Source organism: Lotus japonicus, chromosome 2 (assembly GCF_012489685.1).
Source record: "Lotus japonicus ecotype B-129 chromosome 2, LjGifu_v1.2".
In the NCBI taxonomy this organism is placed as follows: Eukaryota; Viridiplantae; Streptophyta; class Magnoliopsida; order Fabales; family Fabaceae; genus Lotus; species Lotus japonicus.
This window is the reverse complement of record NC_080042.1, coordinates 12,213,590-12,234,019: the sequence shown is the minus strand read 5'-3', so window position 1 is coordinate 12,234,019 and position 20,430 is coordinate 12,213,590. Positions and strand designations below refer to the sequence as shown.

Here is a 20,430-nt window from a genome sequence, read left to right as displayed (position 1 = left end):
AGAGAGAGGAGTTTCTCCAGAGCTGAGAGGCTTGCTTGGTGGAGAGGGAGGTTGACCCCTTGGGGTTGGTGCTTGTGCACCATGGAGGAAGATGAGAGCTCCTCCGGAAGGCCATGTGTCCAATCTACCTTGGGCTTCTTCTTTCCTCTCCTTCCTTCCATGTAGGTTGTTCAGATTTCTCTGATGTAACTTGATTCACTCTTGATTCAACAAACCCTTATGCAATTATATTATGGTTTTTCATTGTTGGAGTTCCTTTCCATGCTTATTGCTTCTTTTGGTTGGTTGATGTCGTAAGAGCTTTCATAATTCATAAATAGATTGGAAGATTGATATGGGTTATCGTTTGCTTAGTTCATAGAAAGGGGAGAGACACCTATGTCTTAGGTTTGTTTATTCTCTTTGTGCTTCATGTATCAATCGCCCCTTAGATGATTTCTAGGGCTTACATGACAATCGGAAGATGGGTGTGAGTTTAGTAGATGAAAGGAACTGCCCTTTGCTTTAGTCATCAGAGGATATGTTTGTATTTGGGCAGGGTTGAGGTTTTCAAGGTGACAATGGAGAACTAAAACCCTTAGGTAATAATATCTCGAGTTGGGAATGAGGCCGAAACCGAGTGACAGTCGAGATATTCACCGCTTAGATAGGATTGTCTTGTTAGGAGCTAGAGGGGTCTTTTGAGTGACAGTTTTAGATTCCTTCCACCTAAACATGAACTTCTTTGGATTGGAACAGAGCTTTGGGTATGTCTCATCGAGTAGGTTTAGAGTACAATGCTCCTTTAGAGATCACTAGGACTACAAGGAATTGAGGCTGGGGTTTCAACGGGAAGGTTTACCTAGCTAAGAATAGTGGGTGGATAGCTTTTATCGGCATTCTTGAATGTTAATCCATGTTCTATGAGTATAAGGGTTGAGAACAAGTTGTGCATCAAGTGAAATCACTTCCTAGGTTTGTTCTTTCTTTTCTCGTAATCTTTATTATCTATCTCAATTTAATAAATCTTTATTTTTGAATTCCTCAAGTAATATCTAGTTAGAGAGATTAGTGCGTAGCAACACGATCCCTGTGGAGACGACAAAACCCGATGCTATGCTACGATTGAGTCTTGAAAGAGATTTGATTTTCGTTAGTTGAAGATTCTTCTTTTCATCACCAAATCCCTTTCATCAATATAGTAACTTGAGGATATGATATTATATGCCATGATAAGATTTATCGAACTTATATATATCTATCCCTATGCTTTACTTTTTCTCTGTATTATCTACCCTATTCTGTGAGTTGACCCTCGCGCCTTGCCTTGTTTGCATTATTTGTGTTTGGGCGGTCGGAAAACTGCCATATGTCGCTGGGGGAGTGGTTCACATTGGTTCGCTCTTCCGGGGGAATCAGGTACGTGATGATTGACAGAGTTGATCCCGCCGCATGGGAGTTGGACCCCGCCAACCACCGAGCGACATGTAAGGGGAGATTGATGGAGAACGTGATTGATGGACATGGAGATCTGACTACTAGAGTTCTGCGGAGGTACACCGTTGCCTTTGACCTGCTGCTGATGGTCCGTTTCGGACCTGGTTGTGGATTGTGACTACCTACGCCATCGTCGTCATTGTCGTCATCGACGTCTGATGAGGAGGATCCTTCCGAGATAGATGCTGCTGCTGAGACATCGTCTGACCAATACCGCCTGCTGACGTGGACCCTAGAGACGTTGCGTCTTCTTCGAGGCTTGCTGAGCCAAAGGAGGAGTCTGTCGCCATGCCTCCGACTCGTTTTGGATCGTCTACTTTCTCTCGTGGATACCGCGTGCAACCTTTGGTTCACGTGCTTGAGGAGGATATCGCTACCGACGTAGTCCACCTGGAGATCGGTTTGACTAGGGTGGCACGTAAGACAGTGATGAGGGAGGTTCTTGACTTGGATGTCGATGTGATTAATATGGACTCAGACACTGAGGATGACTACACGAGCGAGGAGGAGGAAGAGGGTTGAAAGACCTGCTTCTTTATATGATTGTGTTAGGGTGTATATAGTCGTAGCTCTTGTTCGTCAGTTGTACATTGTGGGACAGGGTAGGTTCCGGACATTTTGCTTTTTGTGTGGTTCTCTGTATGGGAATCACAGGGAGTAGTCGGGCGATAGGAGGTCTGAGGAGGCTGTTTTGGGCTGACTCTCTCATATTTGGAGGATTGTAATTATGACACTTACTTTGATCACTTTTGCGTACACTTGCCTTCTGACATACTTTTTGTCACTCACAGGATCTGGTAACGTTTATGGTGCAACATGGGTTGTACCTGTTATATATACACATATATATATGTATAGTTTATCGAGGTATGTCTGGAGTTTTATTTTTATGTCCTCGTAGGACAAGTCTTGTTTTAATTTCAAATAAAATATACCTGCTTTTTCCGCTGTAAGTTTATAATTGGTTACTAAAGTGACGTCCTGAAAGTCAGGGTGTTATAGAAAGAGAATGTGAGGATGAGGGTGTGGAGAATTTTTATAATTTTTGTCATTAAGGGTATTTTAGTATTTTCTCACTTTAAAGGAGAGTTGGAATAAACGTGTGTGTGTGTGGGGGGGGGTGAATAACAATTCCCATAGAAAAAATGAGTTTCAGATATGGTGGTGGTAGTGGTTGTTGCAGAGGGAAAGATGGCAGTGATGGTGGGTCTAGTTTATGGTTCTTCATTCAGTTCACTTTTGCGTAAGCATGTGGTGGACGAAAGTAGGGTTGGCGGAGAAAAGGAGGGAAAATTTGAGGTGAGATTTCTAATTTAAGTGAAACTTGAGACAAAAGTTGAACCTATTAAGGTCTCATTTGTAAGAGTTTATTTGAGCTTATCTGATAGCATAAGTTCCTATGCCAGTGTTTGGGAGAACTTATGCAAACAACTTATGGTTGAGCTTATTTTCAGAAGTGTTCCTTCATGAGCATTGAGATGAGGTATAGTACCCAAGGTGTAAGGAACGTGATGTGAGATTCCTAGAGACTGAGAGCGTAACCGCTTAGAGAGAGAGAGAGTGCAACTGAATTTCAAGTTTTTTATTACTCAAATGAGCTAAGAGTCCTTTACATTTGGTATCCCTCCCCTATTTATAGCTGGGGGAGTTGGGCTTAGTGCCTCTAAATTATTCTAATGGGCCAGTTGGGCCTCCGGGATGAAGGCCCAAGTCCCTGGTCCACTCCTCGCCTTAGGCCAGCGCTCCTGGGCGAAGGACCCTGGGGTCTCGCCCAGTCCACAAGTCCACAAGACACCGAGCTCAAAGCATGAAAGCTAAGTGTGTCTTTAAACAAGAAGAAACAAGGCCATGGCCATAAGAAGCTAACTAGTGCTAAAAAATAAGGTACGAAAATAAAGAGCAATTGCCAACATGGCTTTGTAATTTAAAGTTTAAAAATTTAAAGTTTTGAACGCCTCGTCACGCTTCCTTGGCGACTTGAGTCCACAAGCAAGCTTGTGGCGACGATACTGGATCTGCTCGCCCCGCCATAGCTACGAAGTGTCCTGAATCGTGTCCCCTTGACATGTCTCGAGCCTTCGCCACGCGTTGCGCCCTGAAGCGACACAAAAGTCAGCGAATCCAAGGAATCTCAACCGCTATCTTTGAAACGTCCTTTCGAATCACAGTAGAGCCTGACAATTTGAATTTAAACCAATAAGCTTCAACTGTTGTAACCTTTCGTTTAATGCATTGTTTTTCCTCTTCCCGAAACTCGCGCTGCACTCCCTTGAGTAATCATTTTATCCTGCCACGTCAAGGCACGGTTTCCCAACCGCTACTCTCCCCAGCCTTTAAATCCTTTCCCCTTCCATCACTTATCTCTTTCCATCAACTGTTTCCACATTCATTCGTGACTCTCACACTGGTTCCCTTTGCCGATCTTGCGAACTTAAAGCTCCGACCCCTCTTGCTCCTCTTCTCACAGTCTTTTCCTGGTTAGTTTATTATCCTTTCTTTCTCCTTCTATTTTTATGATGCCTTCCGCAGGGGCCCTTTCCTCCGTAGAGGAAATCAAAGCCCATCGCTTGGCAACCTTTGCCAGTCTCCCTTCCCCCATCTCTGAGGCTCCTGACCAGGGGGTTCTTGACCAACCATCGGAACTTTCTACCTGCGAATCCCTTTCTGACCTTGCCCATAGGGCTGGTGGGCTTTGCTGTTCTCCGCTATTAGAGGGCCTCCTTCGCACCGCCGGCTGCCAAGAGAAAGATCGCCCTTGGCAACACCGTGTGTTTAATGACCCCAAGTATTCCCACTTCTTTTTTGTATACGAATACTTGTTTCTTGATCTTAGTGTTAAACTTCCCTTTTCACCCTTTCTCACCCAAGTGTTGTGTGACATTAATGTTTCTCCTTGCCAACTTCACCCTTGCTCCTGGGCCTATCTGAAGTGCTTTGAAATTCTCTGCCGCAGCGTTGATGTGGTACCTTCCCTTGCCCTCTTTTCTTTATTCTTCGAAGCAGATCCCCGATCTCTAGAGACCCATGGTTGGGTCATTCTGGTGCCCCAGCCGGGCCGCGAACGATTTGCCCCTTACCAGGTTGGCCCCGAATCTTGCCTGGCCCGCCGGTACTTCCGGGTCATCGTCCACCCGGCTTACCCTACATCATTTACACAGAAGGATGGGAAGACCCTTTTCCCTTTTTATTGGACACAATGTCCCAAAACCACATCCAATTCCCTCGAAACGCGTTCCTCCTCTCGAGAGAATTCCGCCATTGGTGTCTTATCCCAACTTCCTCTTTTCCGTTGCGCTGACCTGCTTTGCGCTTCCCCAGGATCCAAACTGCTTCCTCGATTAGGTTTTCCCTTTTACCGCCTTCTTCACACCTTCCTCTTAATCTTCTTCGCTTCTGATGATTCTTTCCTTTGTTTTTCAGGGAATATCAAGTTTTCTACTTCCGAACTGCTGGAGGCCTTCCTCTCCAGGAACGTTAAGGCACCTTCTCCGACCCAAGTTGGAGAGAAAAGGCGAAGCTCGTCGATGGGCGAGGGCTCACCCCCGAAAAAGAAACTGGGTGAAACAAGCTCCCAAGTCGCACCTCTGATTGACGCGGGCGAGGAACACATCGCGTCCGCCCCGGCTGTCTCGGATAACACACGTGACTCCTTGGTGCTCGATCATCATGGCGAGGCGAACACTCCCCCTGTTGTGGATACCTCTTGCCCCTTGATCTCGATGGCGGGCCAGCAGCCTCCGTCCTCTGACCGCTCGCTCTCTCCTCCGCCCGTCTAGACTACTCACGATCCACCACCCCCAAAGGTTGGCGGCGAGGAAAAGGAAACTCCCCCAGGCCGCCCAAAGGACCCCTCCAGCAGCTCTTCCGTCGATCCCTTCTCCTTCTTGCTTTCTCACCCTTACCTTGAGAAATTGAGGGAAGTTCCCAGCCAAAACCCGCAGGAGGTTGCCCAAGAAGCTGTGTCAAGTCTTCTTCGCGCCGGTTGTCTGTTCGCCCAGGTGGCCTGGCAGGCTCGTCCTCTCATTGGGATTGCGAGGCTCCGCCAAGAGGTGGAAAAGCTACATTCCATCAATCTTCAAGCCAACGAGACCTGCTCCAAGCTGTCCGCCCAGTTAGCCACTGAGATGGAAAGGACAAAGAAGATGCAGAAAAAACTCGCGGAAGCGAAGCTTGCACAGGTAGCTGCGGACGAAAAGGAGAAGGAACTTGAGAACCAGGTTGAGGGACTCCGTAAGGACCTTAGCGCCAAGGAGGCCATTATTGCTTCTCAGGAGGGAAACCTTGCTGCTAAAGATGAGGAGATTGCTGATCTGGGCGAAGGGCTGGCGGCAAAGGTGAGTTACTTGCTGAGGCCCGGTCAGATTTGGAATCGAAATGCAAAATCTTGGCCGAGAAGGATGCCCAGGCCATCACCCTGGAGGAGCAGATAAGGAGAGAAGCTGCCTTTGCGACGGCCAACGAACGTATCCGCGGCTTCCTAATTTGTAAAGCCTAGGTCAAGCACCTCCATCCAAATGTCAACCTTGAACCCATGGGAGTTTTCAAAAGGATTACCCCTGCCGGACTGGTGGGTCGGGAAGATCCGCCGGAAGTCGCTCACGTTGACCTTGGAGACGCTGTGGAATAAGAAAGAAAAGATGTAATGTTAACTTGTTTGAAGTTATTGTAACGTTTTGCACCTTTTTAATTTCGTTTAAAACTCTTTGTTTGTATTTTACTTTCAAGTTTGATCGACTCAGCTTTACTTATTTACGTTTTATGTTTGTTTTAGCGCTTTTCCGGAGTTTTTCTTTTCTCTCAACGCCCCCCATAGTTCCCTTGTTCCTGAATTACGTCTGATGACATTGATGGTGTGCCTTGTTTAACTAGAACTTCTGCTCAATTTTTGAACTGAGGCTTTCGTCACACCAATATTTCCCATAAGAGCAGGTGTGGCCTCGCCGGTTTTGCCTCGGCAAGGACTTATCGTTGCTAGGGACCCAATGACCATATAGGTTTACCCAGACTTATGCCTAGTTATGTTCGCGCGCCCATATTTCGGGGGGATTTTTGGGATAAGAAGCTTATCCGCACACATCGCCGACGAGTGACGGCGAGCTGCGTCGACTTTTCCGGAGCGATCCCCAGACTTCAAGGTCATGTTGGGATCGCCACCTTCAGGGAATTTTCCCACCTAGCTCTCGCCGCAATTTAGTGTGATTGAAATTGCTGGATAAATTTTTTGTATTTTCAATCAGACGTGATAGTCAACAAACTCCCGAGATGGAGAACAAGAACGTGTCTTTGTTTTTACCATTTAGGCGCTTTGTCCAACAAACTCTCGAAATGGAGAACAAGAACATGTCTTTGTTTTTACACCTTTAATCTTCGCGAGACGCCTTGTCAATCCTTTAGCTATAATAGTATTTCAGGCTCGCCGCGTTTCAGGAACGTGGCACTCGCCTTCCGTCCAAGCTCTCCAGGTGATAAGCCCCCTTCCCTAAGGCCTTCAAAATTCTGTAGGGGCCTTCCCAGATTGGACTCAACTTATTCCCAGTGCTCCCGGTTCGTTTTTTTACCACCAGGTCCCCCTCCTGCATCGCCCTCGGTCTCACCTATGAGTCATACTTCGCCGTAGCTCGCTGCTTCATCGCAGCCTCTCTGATGTGAGCCTCATCGTGTGTTTCCGACAACAAATCTAACTCTACCGCCATGTTGGCAGAATTCTCGCCCTCAAACCGTGGCGCTGTTCGCCAAGAACTGTTGCTATTTCTACGGGCAACATGGCGTCCGCCCCATAGGCCATCCTGAATGGAGTTTCCCCAGTGGTTGAGTGCTGCGTTGTATTGTAAGACCAGATTACAACCGGGAGTTCATCCAACCAGGCTCCCTTCACCTCCGAGATCCGGCGCTTCAAACCTCGCAAGATCACATTATTCGCCGACTCTGCTTGCCCGTTAGTTTGAGGATGTTCCACTGAAGAGAACCTTCTCTGAATACCCATCTCTTCGCAGAATTCTCTTGTTTGGTTACTTGCAAACTGCGTCCCATTATCTGAAACGATCGCCCTTGGTACTCCAAATCGGCATACGATTCTTTTCCAGTAAAAACTTACGATCTTGGCTGCAGTAATGCTTGCTAGGGGCTCGGCTTCCACCCATTTGGTGAAGTAATCCAGCGCTACGAGGATGAACTTCATTTGTGACCTGGCGGTGGGGAAGGGCCCGACGAGGTCAACTCCCCACATGGCGAAGGGCCATGTGGAGCTAATCGTGGCCAACTGTTCCGCTGGGGCCCTGGGCAAATCTGCAAACACCTGACACTTTTCGCATTTTTCACGAATTCTACACAGTCTTTTCTTATTGTAGGCCAGTAAAAACCTGCTCTGAAGACTTTGCTAGCTAGAGACCTTCCTCCGATGTGACGAGCGCAAACCCCCCCCCCCCGTGAACCTCTGCCATGACAGCCTCGTATTTCCCGGGCGGAAGACATCTCAGGAGTGGCGAACTAAATCCTCGTCGAAACAATATCCCATCGAGTAAAGTGTAGTGTCCTGCCTCTCTCCTTTGTTCCTTCGAATATTTTACTACTGCACTTGGTTCTCCCGCCAAGATGTCTACGATGGGGTCCATCCAAGTTTCTTGGCGGTCAACCGAGGCCACCAACTCTTCTTCTATGCTAGGATTGGTGAGCGTCTCTTGGATCACACTTCGATTATTTCCAGGCTTCCGAGTGCTTGCCAATTTCGCTAGGGTGTCCGCCCTATGATTCTGTGCCCTTGGCACGAACTCAACTACGACCTCTTGGAGTCGACCCATCAGCAATCGTACGCGCTCTAGATATTTTATCAAGGTCGGCTCCTTCACCTGGAATTCCCCATTTACTTGGTTTGCCACTAGCAACGAGTCCGTTCTAACCAGCAAACTGTCAATCTGTACCTCGATTGCTAACTTCAGCCCGGCGATCAGGGCCTCATATTCTGCCTGGTTATTGCTGGCCTTGAACTGGAATCTGAGGGACTGCTCTAATACCAACTCCCCAGGCCCTTGTAGTGTGACCCCTGCTCCACTTTCGTTGTCATTTGATGACCCATCGACAAACAATGTCCATTGCGTGCTCACCTTCTCACCGCCTTCCGGCGTTAACTCCACCACAAAATCAGCTAAAGTCTGCGCACCGACCTTCCCCCTTTTTTCGTATTGCAAATCGTATTCTGACAATTCAACCGACCATGCGACAAGTCTCCCTGACAAACCTGGCTTCTGCAACACCTGTCTCAAAGGAAGATCAGTTCTTACTTTTACCTGAAAGCTTTGAAAGTAAGGTCTTAGGCGTCTGGCGGTGACAAGGACGGCGAGCGTCGCCTTCTCTATCTTTTGATACCTAATCTCCGCCCCTTGAAGTGTATGACTTAAGAAATAAACTATTTTTTGCTCTCCGTTTATCTCCTGAAGAATGACGGAGCTGATTGCATGTTCGCTGACAGAAAAATACAAGTGCAAATGGAGGCCTTGGGAAGGTTTTGATAACACGGGTGGCGCGGACAACATCTCTTTGAGACGTTTAAAAGCTTCTTCGCATTCTAAACTCCACTCAAACGCCGCATTCTTCTTTAGGCACTTGAAGAATGGGGTCGACTTGTCACCTGAATGAGGGAGAAACCTGGACAGGGCCGCAATCCGTCCCGTCAGGCGCTGCACTTCTTTCACACTGCTGGGGCTTTTCATTTCTTGGATCGCTCTACACTTATCTGGATTGATCTCAATTCCTCTTGACGTAATCATGAAGCCTAAAAACTTCCCAACCTGTATACCAAAAGAACACTTATCCGGATTGAGCCTCATATTATGCTTTCGGAGCCTGCCAAAAGCTTCCGTCAAATCCTCATGATGACTTGATCCCAAAACCGATTTTACGATCATATCAGCGACATATACCTCCGTGTTCCTCCCCACTTGGCCCTCAAATACCCTATCCATCAACCGCTCATACATCGCCCCGCATTCTTCAGCCCGAAGGGCATGGTTAGATAACAGTAGTTTACCCTAGCGGTCATGAAGGTCGTTTTGTCTTCATCCGACGGGTGCATCTTAATTTGGTGATATTCCGAATAGGCATCCATCAGACTCAGCAGCTCATTTCCCGACGCTCCATCCACTAGCTTGTCTATGCTCGGTAATGGATAAGAATCTTTCGGACATGCCTTGTTCAGGTCTGTGTAGTCTACACACATTCGCCATTTTCCGTTCACCTTCTTTACCATTACCACATTCGCCAACCAAGTAGGATACTTAATTTCTCGGATGAAGTCTGCCGCCAGCAATTTGTTTACCTCTTGCTGGATTGCCTTTTCCTTTTCATCGCCCATTCGCCGGCGTGTCTGGGTCACTGGTTTAATTCCGGTATTTAGCGCTAGCCTGTGGCAAATGAAGTTCGGGTCTATTCCTGGCATGTCCTTGTGACTCCAAGCAAAAAGATCTAGGTTCTTGCCCAATAGCTTTGATAATCTTTGTTCTTGGGCTTCAGTCATTCGGGTCCCTATTTTGAGTATCTTCTTGCCAAATTTCAGCTCCTTGGTTTCTTCAATCGGCGTGGGTCTGTTGACTCGCCCCTCGCCCCTTGGATCTAGGTTCTCTTCTGGTGCATCGACCTCGTTGCATCGGTGCCCCACCGAGGCGTTCCTTTTCCCGTACCGGTCTACCGCGTTGCAGTAGCACTCCCTCGCAGTTTTCTGGTCCACAACCACTCTCCCAACTCGCCCATTCGGCAAAGGATATTTAACCGCCAAGTGTGTCGTTGAAATCACAGCGCACATCCGGTTCAAGGTGTTTCTGCCAATTATCATGTTGTAAGATCCCTCTGTTTCTAGGATTAAGTATTTCACCCTTAGCGTCCTAGCGTTCTCTCGCTCGCCGAATGTGGGATCAAGGTCAAAGACGCCTCTCACGCATACTTGCTCGCCCGCAAACCCCACCAGAGTTCCTGCATAAGGAGTGAGATCTGCTTCATTCAAACCGAGCCGATCAAATGCCCCGCCGTAAATGATGTCCGTTGAACTCCCTTGATCCAAAAGTACTCGTTGCACATTAAGTTGGTTGACGCGAAGGAGGATTACAATCGGATCGTCTAGATGTGGCTTTACTGCAACAAAGTCATCAGATGAAAAGGTAATGTCTGGATGTGAAAAACCGAAAGGAACCTCTGTTACCGTGTTCACCGCCCTTGCGTACCGCTTTCTAGCTGCACTGGTGATTCCTCCTCCTCCAAATCCTCCGGCGATCGTGTGCACTCTTTTAGATATCGGGGTATTGCCTCCTCGTATTCTAGTAGGTTTTCCTGCCGCTATCAGTTTTCCCACCTCACGCTGCAACGTGCGGCATTCCTCTGTGACGTGGCCCATGGCCTGGTGATAAACGCACCACTCGCCTCCCGGCTCGCCGCTTATTCGCGTTGCTAACGGTTCTCGGAAGATTTCCGATTTAGACGATTTGTGTAGGCACACCAGCTTTCCTTTTGGAGATGAGTTTCTCCATTTCTCCGAGGATTTCCATTTCCAATAACTTTCCCTTTGCGATGTCCGAGGCTCTGCCGCTGTATTTGCTCCCCGGGTTTCTGTGTTCTGCTGCTCCAAACTTATACTTATGTCGCGAATCAGCCACCTCCAATCTCTGAGAGTGTCCAACGACTGAGGTGACAACGGTATTTTTTCTGAAGGTTTCAACAAGGAGACTGAAGACTCCGCCTCCTTCTCGCGTCGCCTTCTATACGCGTGACGTGAACCACGTGCGTGTTCCATCCTTCGTTCGCTATGTCGACGTTGCGCTTCCATCAAGTGCCACCAAAAAATCAAGAAGTTGACTAAGAAATCAAAAACCAAAGAGAATTGCACGAAAAATCGAACTTCACTCAGCAAAACCACAACCACGTATTCCGGGAATCGAAATCTACCGTTCCCCACAGACGGCGCCAAATGTTCCTTCATGAACATTGAGATGAGGTATAGTACCCAAGGTGTAAGGAACGTGGTGTGAGATTCCTAGAAAGTGAGAGCGTAACCGCTTAGAGAAAGAGAGAGAGAGTGTGTGCAACTGAATTTCAAGTTTGTTATTTCTCAAATGAGCTAAGAGACCTTTACATTTGGTATCCCTCCCCTATTTATAGTTGAGAGAGTTGGGCTTAGCGCCTCTAAATCATTCTAATGGGCTAGTTGGGCCTCCGGGATGAAGGCGCAAGTCCCTGGTCCACTCCTCGCCTTAGGCCAGCGCTCCTGGGCGAGGGACCCTAGGGCCATCGCATGGAGTTAACCCTTTATGTTTGCTACTTGTTTTTTGGGCGATTAACGCTATTAGGTGGTGAAGAGCCTTCAGGCGATGCTTAGCCATGTACGAGATGGAGGAGAGATAGTAAGCGGCGAAGTAGAGATGAAAGAAGTTGTTTAGTTTTCTCTTAGTAGGTTATGCTCTGAGTCTTCTTCATCTTCTGAAACTCTATTACTAAACCATGTTTTTGCCACTGTTTAAGTGTGCGTACTTATTTTGGAACCCTGCTTATGTTATTGTAAGTCACTATTATTATATGTCGGGAAGGAGATGTTTAATTAAGGCTACATTATGTTTTGAACTCTATGGTTGATATGTTTAGTTTGTTTTTTTTTATAAAAAATATATCATGTTTTCTTTAGGATTGCGAAATAGTCTTTAGACTTTGTTAGGTTACTAATGTGATTCCTCAGTTGAGAAATTGGGGCGTTACAGTGGATACCGCGTGCAACCTTTGGTTCGCGTGGTTGAGGAGTAGATCGCTACCGACGTATTCGACCTGGAGACCGGTTTGACTAGGGTGGCACCTAAGACGGTGAGGAGGGAGGTTCTTGACTTGGATGTCGATGTGATTACTGTGGACTCAGACACTGAGGATGACTACACGAGCGAGGAGGAGGAAGAGGGTTGGGAGACCCGCTTCTTTATATGATTGGGTTAGGGTGTATATAGTCGTAGTTCTGGTTCGTCAGTTGTACACTGTGGGACAGGGTAGGTTCCCGACATTTTGCTTTTTGTGTGGTTCTCTGTATGGGAATCACAGGGAGTAGTCGGGCGATAGGAGGTCTGAGGAGGCTGTTTTGGGCTGACTCTGTCATATTTGGAGGATTGTAATTATGACACTTACTTTGATCACTTTTGCGTACACTTGCCTTCTGACATACTTTCTGTCACTCACAGGATCTGGTAACGTTTATGGTGCAACATGGGTTGTACCTGTTATATATACACATATATATATATGTATAGTTTATCGAGGTATGTCTGGAGTTTTATTTTTAAGTCCTCGTAGGACAAGTCTTGTTTTAATTTCAAATAAAATATACCTGCTTTTTCCGCTGTAAGTTTATAATTGGTTACTAAAGTGACGTCCTGAAAGTCAGGGTGTTATAGAAAGAGAATGTGAGGATGAGGGCGTGGAGAATTTTTATAATTTTTGTCATTAAGGGTATTTTAGTATTTTCTCACTTTAAAGGAGAGTTGGAATAAATGTGTGTGTGTGTGTGGGGGGGGGGGGGTTGAATAACAATTCCCATAGAGAAAATGAGTTTCAGATATGGTGGTGGTAGTGGTTGTTGCAGAGGGAAAGGTGGCAGTGATGGTGGTTCTAGTTTATGGTTCTTCATTTAGTTCACTTTTGCGTAAGCATGTGGTGGAGGAAAGAAGGGTTGGCGGAGAAAAGGAGGGAAAATTTGAGGTGAGATTTCTAATTTAAGTGAAATTTGAGACAAAAGTTGAACCTATTAAGATCTCATTTGGAAGAGCTTATTTGAGCTTATCTGATAGCATAAGTTCCTATGTCAGTGTTTGGGAGAACTTATGCAAACAACTTATGGCCTACCATAAGCTGTTTTGAGCTTATTTTCATAAGTTACTTAGGGTAGCTTATGAAAAAGAGCTTATGCTTATATATAGCTTTTTTTAATTTATTTCAATAAAAAATTTAAAATAGCTTATGAATAAGCGCTTATACCATAAGCGCTTAATTAAGTTGTGTTTTCAAACGGGACCTAAATTGTTGATCTAAAAAGGTAATAAACTCATAACTTATTGTAGAAGGTCCACCATTTTGTCCATGGGCAATTTCGCACAAGAATTTCTTTGTGCTTGATAGAAGTCCCCTATGATATATAATGTAATGCGTTAGAAAGAGTGATTAAAAAAGAGTGTATATAAATGTTGTTATTATTTTGTGGTACACAACTCTAGATTGAAGGTAAAATTTCTAGTCTTGCATTGCACATGTCACTAAACTAATATTCAATATGTTTCAAAATAATTGTCAACTTAGAGGAAAAAAACTTTCATCTCCTAACTCTCCACTTAGAATTGGAGTGAGTAATGATATATACACACCTCATCTTTGAAACACTTCATTTCCACATCTTTATATTTCTATCTCTCTCCTCTTATCATCTATCACATCTAATACTTTCTCTCTCTTACTTTTTCTTTTCTTCCTATCTCTCTCTTCATTCCACATCTCTCCACCTCAAAGAGAGGTGTGAAGATAACATTATTGCTTAGAATTGTGAGGGAGTATTAATTAATGTATTTCCATATAATTCCCCTATAAGAGGAATAAATGGGTAAAACAAAATAAATAAATAATATGTTTTAAAAAGTTAACGATATTAATTGCATTTCTTAATATCTGCATTTCTTCTTTTTTTAAACAACTGCTTTCTATCTATAAGGCACTTTTACTTAATTCCTTATGATTAAGAAAAATAGTTAATAGTAATAAATTTGTAAAAAGTCTTAATAACTTTCCTAGATTAATTTGGTAAAATAGTTATTAGTAATAAATTTCCTAAATTTCTCTCTCCATGTTATTTTTTTTTTTCAATTTTACACAACTTCTTTCATATTAAATATTAAATTTACATGACTGGGTTGGATCCATATTTGCAGGTGTCGTGCGACTTGAATGTTCCTGTTTCGGTTGAACCTGTGTCGCTGCTTTCATTTTCAAGTGGAGACCTCGGGATAGTGTAGGCTTTAGGGGTTTTTGGTGTGGTGTTAAAGCATTCTTCTATGCTTCTTGAGTTTTTTCTTAAGAGGTTATTGCTATAAGGACTGAATTTTTGCCAATTATTTTTTTTGAGTTGATTACTTAAGATGAGTTCTTTTGGAAAAAAAATATGAGAGCAATTTTGGAAAAATAGTATTTTATGCTTCATTTATATTTTAAAAATTATTTTTATTTAGGGAAAAAAATTAAATAGTATAAATGATGAAGGAGAAAGTATTTTGAAACTATGGCAGTATATGTGTGGGTGAAAGGATTGTCAACATAGTTTTTACCTTATTTATTAAGGCTCTTAAAAGAACCTCAAGTACTATTAATGCAATATATCAGAAAAGTCAAAACTCAATTAAAACCCAACACTAACTATAGAAAACTGCGAATTACTTCAAAGTTCACAGACAAAACATAAAAGACCAAAACTGCTTCCATTCCCTTATCTTCTTTCCCTCACCCTTTGTCCCTTCCCCCCTTTTCTCTGTCTCCCATCTCCATCCCCCCAAGATGAAGTTGGAGTCTCTCTTTGGGAACAGCAGCCCAAAACAAATCATCCCAAAAGTGATTCTACTTGCAATCTTTGCCATATTCTTATTTTTCATCACCCCACTCTCTCACCCTCTGTTTGGTTCTTCACTGAATAAACAACCATCCCCTGCATATGATGATGGTTTGAAATTGACTGAGCATGCAAGGCTGCCCTCAACATCATTGAGGAATTGTGACATTTTCAATGGGGAATGGGTGCCAGATCCAAAGGCACCATATTACACAAACAAAACATGCTGGGCAATTCATGAGCACCAGAATTGCATGAAGTATGGTAGGCCTGACTCAGAGTTCATGAAATGGAGGTGGAAGCCAAATGAGTGTGAGCTACCACTTTTCAACCCTTTCCAGTTTCTTGAAGTTGTGAAGGGAAAATCAATGGCATTTGTTGGAGATTCAGTTGGCAGGAACCAGATGCAGTCTATGATTTGCCTCCTTTCTAGAGTAAGTCCTTCCTGCCTTTTTACTCTGCCTCCACAGTTATTACTTATTATCATCATTTTTATCACTTGCTTTTGTTTTTTCCTCTTCTTTTTTCTCTTTGATTACTCATATCAATTATGGTTGCTTTGCTGGTACTTCACTTGATATCTGATTACATGACAAATCTGTACCCAAACTTAAGAGCATGTTAAGGTCCCACATAAATTAGAGTTATTACCAAAAAAATCATGATAACAATAGAGTAATTTCAAAATAACTTTTGGTTTGAGTTAGATATCATACACATACCAGCAGAGTTACATACATGTGCTTTCACACTAATCGAAAGCCATCTTGTCCTTCTCAACCAAGCTCATAGATTCATGGAGAGATAGTCATTAAGGTTCAATCCCCATTGCAATTGAATTTTTCTGAATTCACTGCACTAAGAACTGAATAGCCTTTTTGAATGCAGGAAATCCAAATTAATTGTTTGACTGATAAACATTAATTTCAGTCTTTCAGCACTCATTTAGTACAGCTAATTAATTATTATTGACTTTACTGTAAATGTCCTTTACCCAAGGATGGTAACTTTGTGCCGGTTTTTTTTTTCCATTCATTTGAAAGTGAAAATACTTTTGTCCAACTCCAACACAATTCAAGAATAATTTCATTGGGAAAAAATGCTTAGGAATTTGGGATTCCTCCATGGCATGACAACCCAACTGATACCACAAACATGCCCTTACATGGGGCCTTTATATGCGTTTCGGTTATTAGGTGAGTTATTCACCAAAGAAAGAGTGATTTGGTGAATTAGTACACACGCATATAGTAGTAGGGAATGGATTCTTTTGCAGTGGAAACTCTGTCAACCCCTTGAATACAGTATACTATGTTGTTTGTATACCTAACCAAGCCACATGAATCAAGGTCTGGTCAGTGTTTTTTATTACATGGTGTCAGTTTTTGGCTTTTTTTCTATGATTTAATTTGGTGTAAATCATCTATCACATCTCATACTTTCTCTCTCTTACTTTTTCTTTTCTTTCTATCTCTCTCTTCCTTCCATCTCTTTCAAAGAGGTGTGAAAGAGATGGAAGAGGTGTGTATATAACATTATTCTTAAAAAAAACTGTATGTCAATTCTAAATCTCTAATGGCTAAAAATCGATACAAAATGCTTTAAGCTAGATGTTTTGCGTGAGCCAAAATTCAACCAACTGTTGATGGACGGAAAGTGATTTTGAAGTGATTGCTTGCTAACTAGGTTAGGGTCGACCTAGACTTGCTTAAAATTGGCTCAAGTATAGTGTCATCCTGGCCTATGCTATAATTTAGAGTCGGCCATGTCTATGCAAATGTGGCATTTAGCATGAGTAGTCGTGATCTCCTTAATTCATTAATCCTCTGCAAACCTGACACAATGTTGTATTCTCAACTGACTGCCGAAACCTACCACTAGGCCCAAGACTCCTGGGCTAATGACCATAAATCTCTAGGGTCACCCACCGGCACCAACCCTTCTCTTGCTCCCCAAAACCTTCCCCGTTCTCTCAGATTTGGGACCATATCTCCCTCAAAAAGTTCTGATATGATGATCATATCACGGACAAAACTTCAAAAAAAGTGAGGGGCAAAATTGTAATTAATTAAGAAAAATCAACAATAACTAATTAGAAGATGCAATATAAAAGTTTTTACTGAGTGAATATAACACGGGGTTAGTTAAACGACCAATAAGGGTAACTTTTCCACCTGAATGAATCAATATAAATATTTATAAATAAATAAAGAGTTTAATGCATATGCACTGACAGTGTAAAATAGTTTTACACAGACATCCAATTGAATTCCGTCAAATCAGAAAATATCTTATTCTTTTAATTAAAATTAAAGTCAAATGTAATTATCTCTCCTATGTGGCATGCTTTGATTGGATGACTTTGTAAAACTATTTTACACTGTCAGTGCATCTCCTATTTTCTCTTTTTTATATTATCACTGAATCATATGTTATAATAAGTGAAGGAATCAACTTTTTTTTCATTACGACACACAACCCCAAATTAGAATATAAATCTTATTTACTATTTCTGATATCACATGAAGCAGTAGGAGTGATATATAAACTAATAAAAATCTTTTAAATTTAAATTTATATCACAATGTATTAGCTCTCAGGTAGCGTGGTGTGAAAGTGAGCCATGGGCTCAATCCTTGGAGTTTGACTTAAATAGTTAAATATCAATGGCGGCTAAATAAAATGATTCTGTTAGAAGTCTCATATTGGCTAGATTCTCCAATTGATGTTACTTTTAAAATAATTTCAGGCTAAGTTTGGAAGTTTCAGATCTCTATATAGTACATAGATTTCATCGAGATGCACACTGACTCCAAGTATATGAATATTATGTGTTTAATTTTTTTTTGGTTTAATGAGACCAAATATTTTTTTTAATGTTTTGCTATCATTTCTTAAATATTCAAAAGAATTTAAAAATCCTTTCAGAAAAATGAAACTATATTTAAGTGTTAATATTCTTTCTCTGATAACCTTTTTTCTTTAAATGGTGAAATCTTACACTTATTAATTTATCAGGTGGAGTGGCCCATAGATGAATCATACACATCAGACAACAATTTCATGAGATGGAGGTACCCAAGTTACAACTTCACCATGGCCAATTTTTGGACACCCCATTTGGTCAGATCCAAAGAAGCAGATCCAAATGGCCCAACCAACACTGGTCTCTTCAATCTCTACCTTGATGAGTTTGATGAGAGGTGGACAACCCAAATTCAAGATTTTGACTATGTCATTCTCAATGGAGGACACTGGTTCTATAGGCCAATGGTGTTCTATGAGAAGCAAAAAATTGTTGGATGCCATTTCTGCCTCTTAAAAAATGTCACTGATTTAACCAAGTACTATGGCTACAGAAAAGCTTTTCGGACAGCGTTTAAAGCCATCAATAGTCTAGAAAACTTTAAGGGTGTAACATTTCTTAGGACATTTGCACCATCTCATTTTGAGGGTGGGTTGTGGAATCAAGGTGGGAATTGTGAGAGAACCAAACCATTTAGGAGCAATGAGGCACAAATAAATGGCACTGAATTGGAGTTATATATGATCCAATTGGAGGAATATAGAATTGCTGAGAAGGAAGCAAGAAAGAAGGGTTTGAAATTAAGGTTGCTTGACATCACACAGGCAACGTTTTTGAGACCAGATGGTCACCCAAGCAAGTATGGGCATTGGCCACATGAGAATGTGACATTGTATAATGATTGTGTGCATTGGTGCTTACCAGGGCCAATAGACACCTGGAGTGATTTCTTGCTGGAGATGTTGAAGATGGAGGGTGTGAGATCTACTCATGGACATGGGATTCATTTGCAGACAAATTGAGAATCACTTCGATTTATAAATTATTATCATTATATACCTGTTTTATTCTTGTAAACTATCAATGACAGTATTTTTTTTTTAATTTCATATAGAAAAAAAAATTGATATGCTATGATGGGCATGCAATTTCTAAGTATGGTTTTACTGTTATCCAATTATAACATGACACGTGGATTAAAAATGTGGAATTTAATTTAAGGGAAATTATCGCATAAGAATTTTCATAAAACATTTAGATAGTGGGCTATTGAGCTTTTCTTGTAAACTATAATTATTTTTTTTGAAACTTTTCATAGTGTTGATACTCGGGCGTGTGGGTTCAGGTAGTTTAATCAGGAACCCGTAAATTTATTGGCCCAGCCGGTGAGATCTAAGTTCAAATCAAGTGCGTTTAAAAAAAAAAGAATGCAATTAGCAATAAAAAATTGCATGGTTTGGACTTTGGACTGCTTATTTTAAATTATTAATAAATTTGAGTCAGAAGCTGGTGGATGAAGGAGCATGGAAGCCCATCAAGATCACGAAAGAAGGTTTAAATATTTCTCATCTTTTTCTTTTCTTTGCTGATGATGTACTTCCTTTTAGTCAGGCCAATATTTGAACAAATGCAGCTGATAGCCAAAACCTTGGAGGACTTCTGCACTGTTTCAGGCATAAAGGTGAACCTTGAAAAAACAAGTATGTTTTGCTCAAAAGCAGTAGATCAGGGGACCCAACAAGTGCTTTCTGATGTGCTGGGCATTGGTAGAGCAAGTGATTTGGAGAATTATCTTGGCCTCCCTCTTCTTAAAGGCAGGGTAACTAAATAGAATTTTTCACCTATCATTGCTAAAGTAAGTACACGATTGGATTCTTGGAAGAATAAGCTCCTTAACAAAGCGGGAAGGCTGTGCTTGGCTAAATCAGTGTTGTCCTCCCTTCCTGTTTATGCCATGCAAGCTCTTTGGTTACCTGAAGCAACATGTGATTTCATTGATAAGAAAATCAGAAGCTGCATTTGGGCAAAAGGTGTTGGAACCTGGTTCCATGGCGGGAAGTGAGTAGACCTAAGGCAGCGGGAGGCCTTGGGTTGAGAAGCGCTCGTCAAAACAATGTGGCATTACTTGGTAAACTTGAGGACAGCTTTGTAAATAATGAAGATAAAACTTGGGTGAAGGCACTTGCTCAGAAATACCTACACAATGAGTCGATCTTGGTGGGGAATTATAAGCAAGGTGACTCCTATATTTGGAAGGGTATCATTAGAGCCAAGAAAAACATCTCACGACGTGGCTATGGGGCACTGTTGGGCAATGGCAACTCTTCACTTTGGTATGATAATTGGTTGGGTACCGGAAAAGAGTAATGATATATACACACCTCCCTTTTTAAACACTTCATTTCCACCTATTTTTATTTCTATCTCTCTCCTCTTATCATCTATCACATCTCATACTTTCTCTCTCTTACTTTTTCTTTTCTTCCTATCTCTCTCTTCCTTCCACCTCTACACACCTCTAACATTATTCACTGGAAAATTATGT

At 42.7% G+C, this 20,430-nt stretch overlaps 2 protein-coding genes across 2 annotated transcripts; one reads left to right on the top strand and one right to left on the bottom strand.

Annotated features, from left to right (window-relative positions):
• Positions 1-9,433: 9,433 nt before the first annotated feature.
• LOC130736063 (uncharacterized) lies at positions 9,434-10,855 on the bottom strand. The gene has a single exon (XM_057587917.1). The coding sequence runs from the start codon at positions 10,853-10,855 to the stop codon at positions 9,434-9,436; it is 1,422 nt and encodes a 473-aa protein (XP_057443900.1).
• Positions 10,856-14,905: 4,050 nt separating this feature from the next.
• Positions 14,906-19,040, top strand: LOC130737603 (protein trichome birefringence-like 19). The gene is made up of 2 exons (XM_057589415.1): positions 14,906-15,513; positions 18,098-19,040. The coding sequence occupies exons 1-2, from the start codon at positions 15,028-15,030 to the stop codon at positions 18,905-18,907; spliced, it is 1,296 nt and encodes a 431-aa protein (XP_057445398.1). The 5' UTR covers positions 14,906-15,027; the 3' UTR covers positions 18,908-19,040.
• Positions 19,041-20,430: the final 1,390 nt, after the last annotated feature.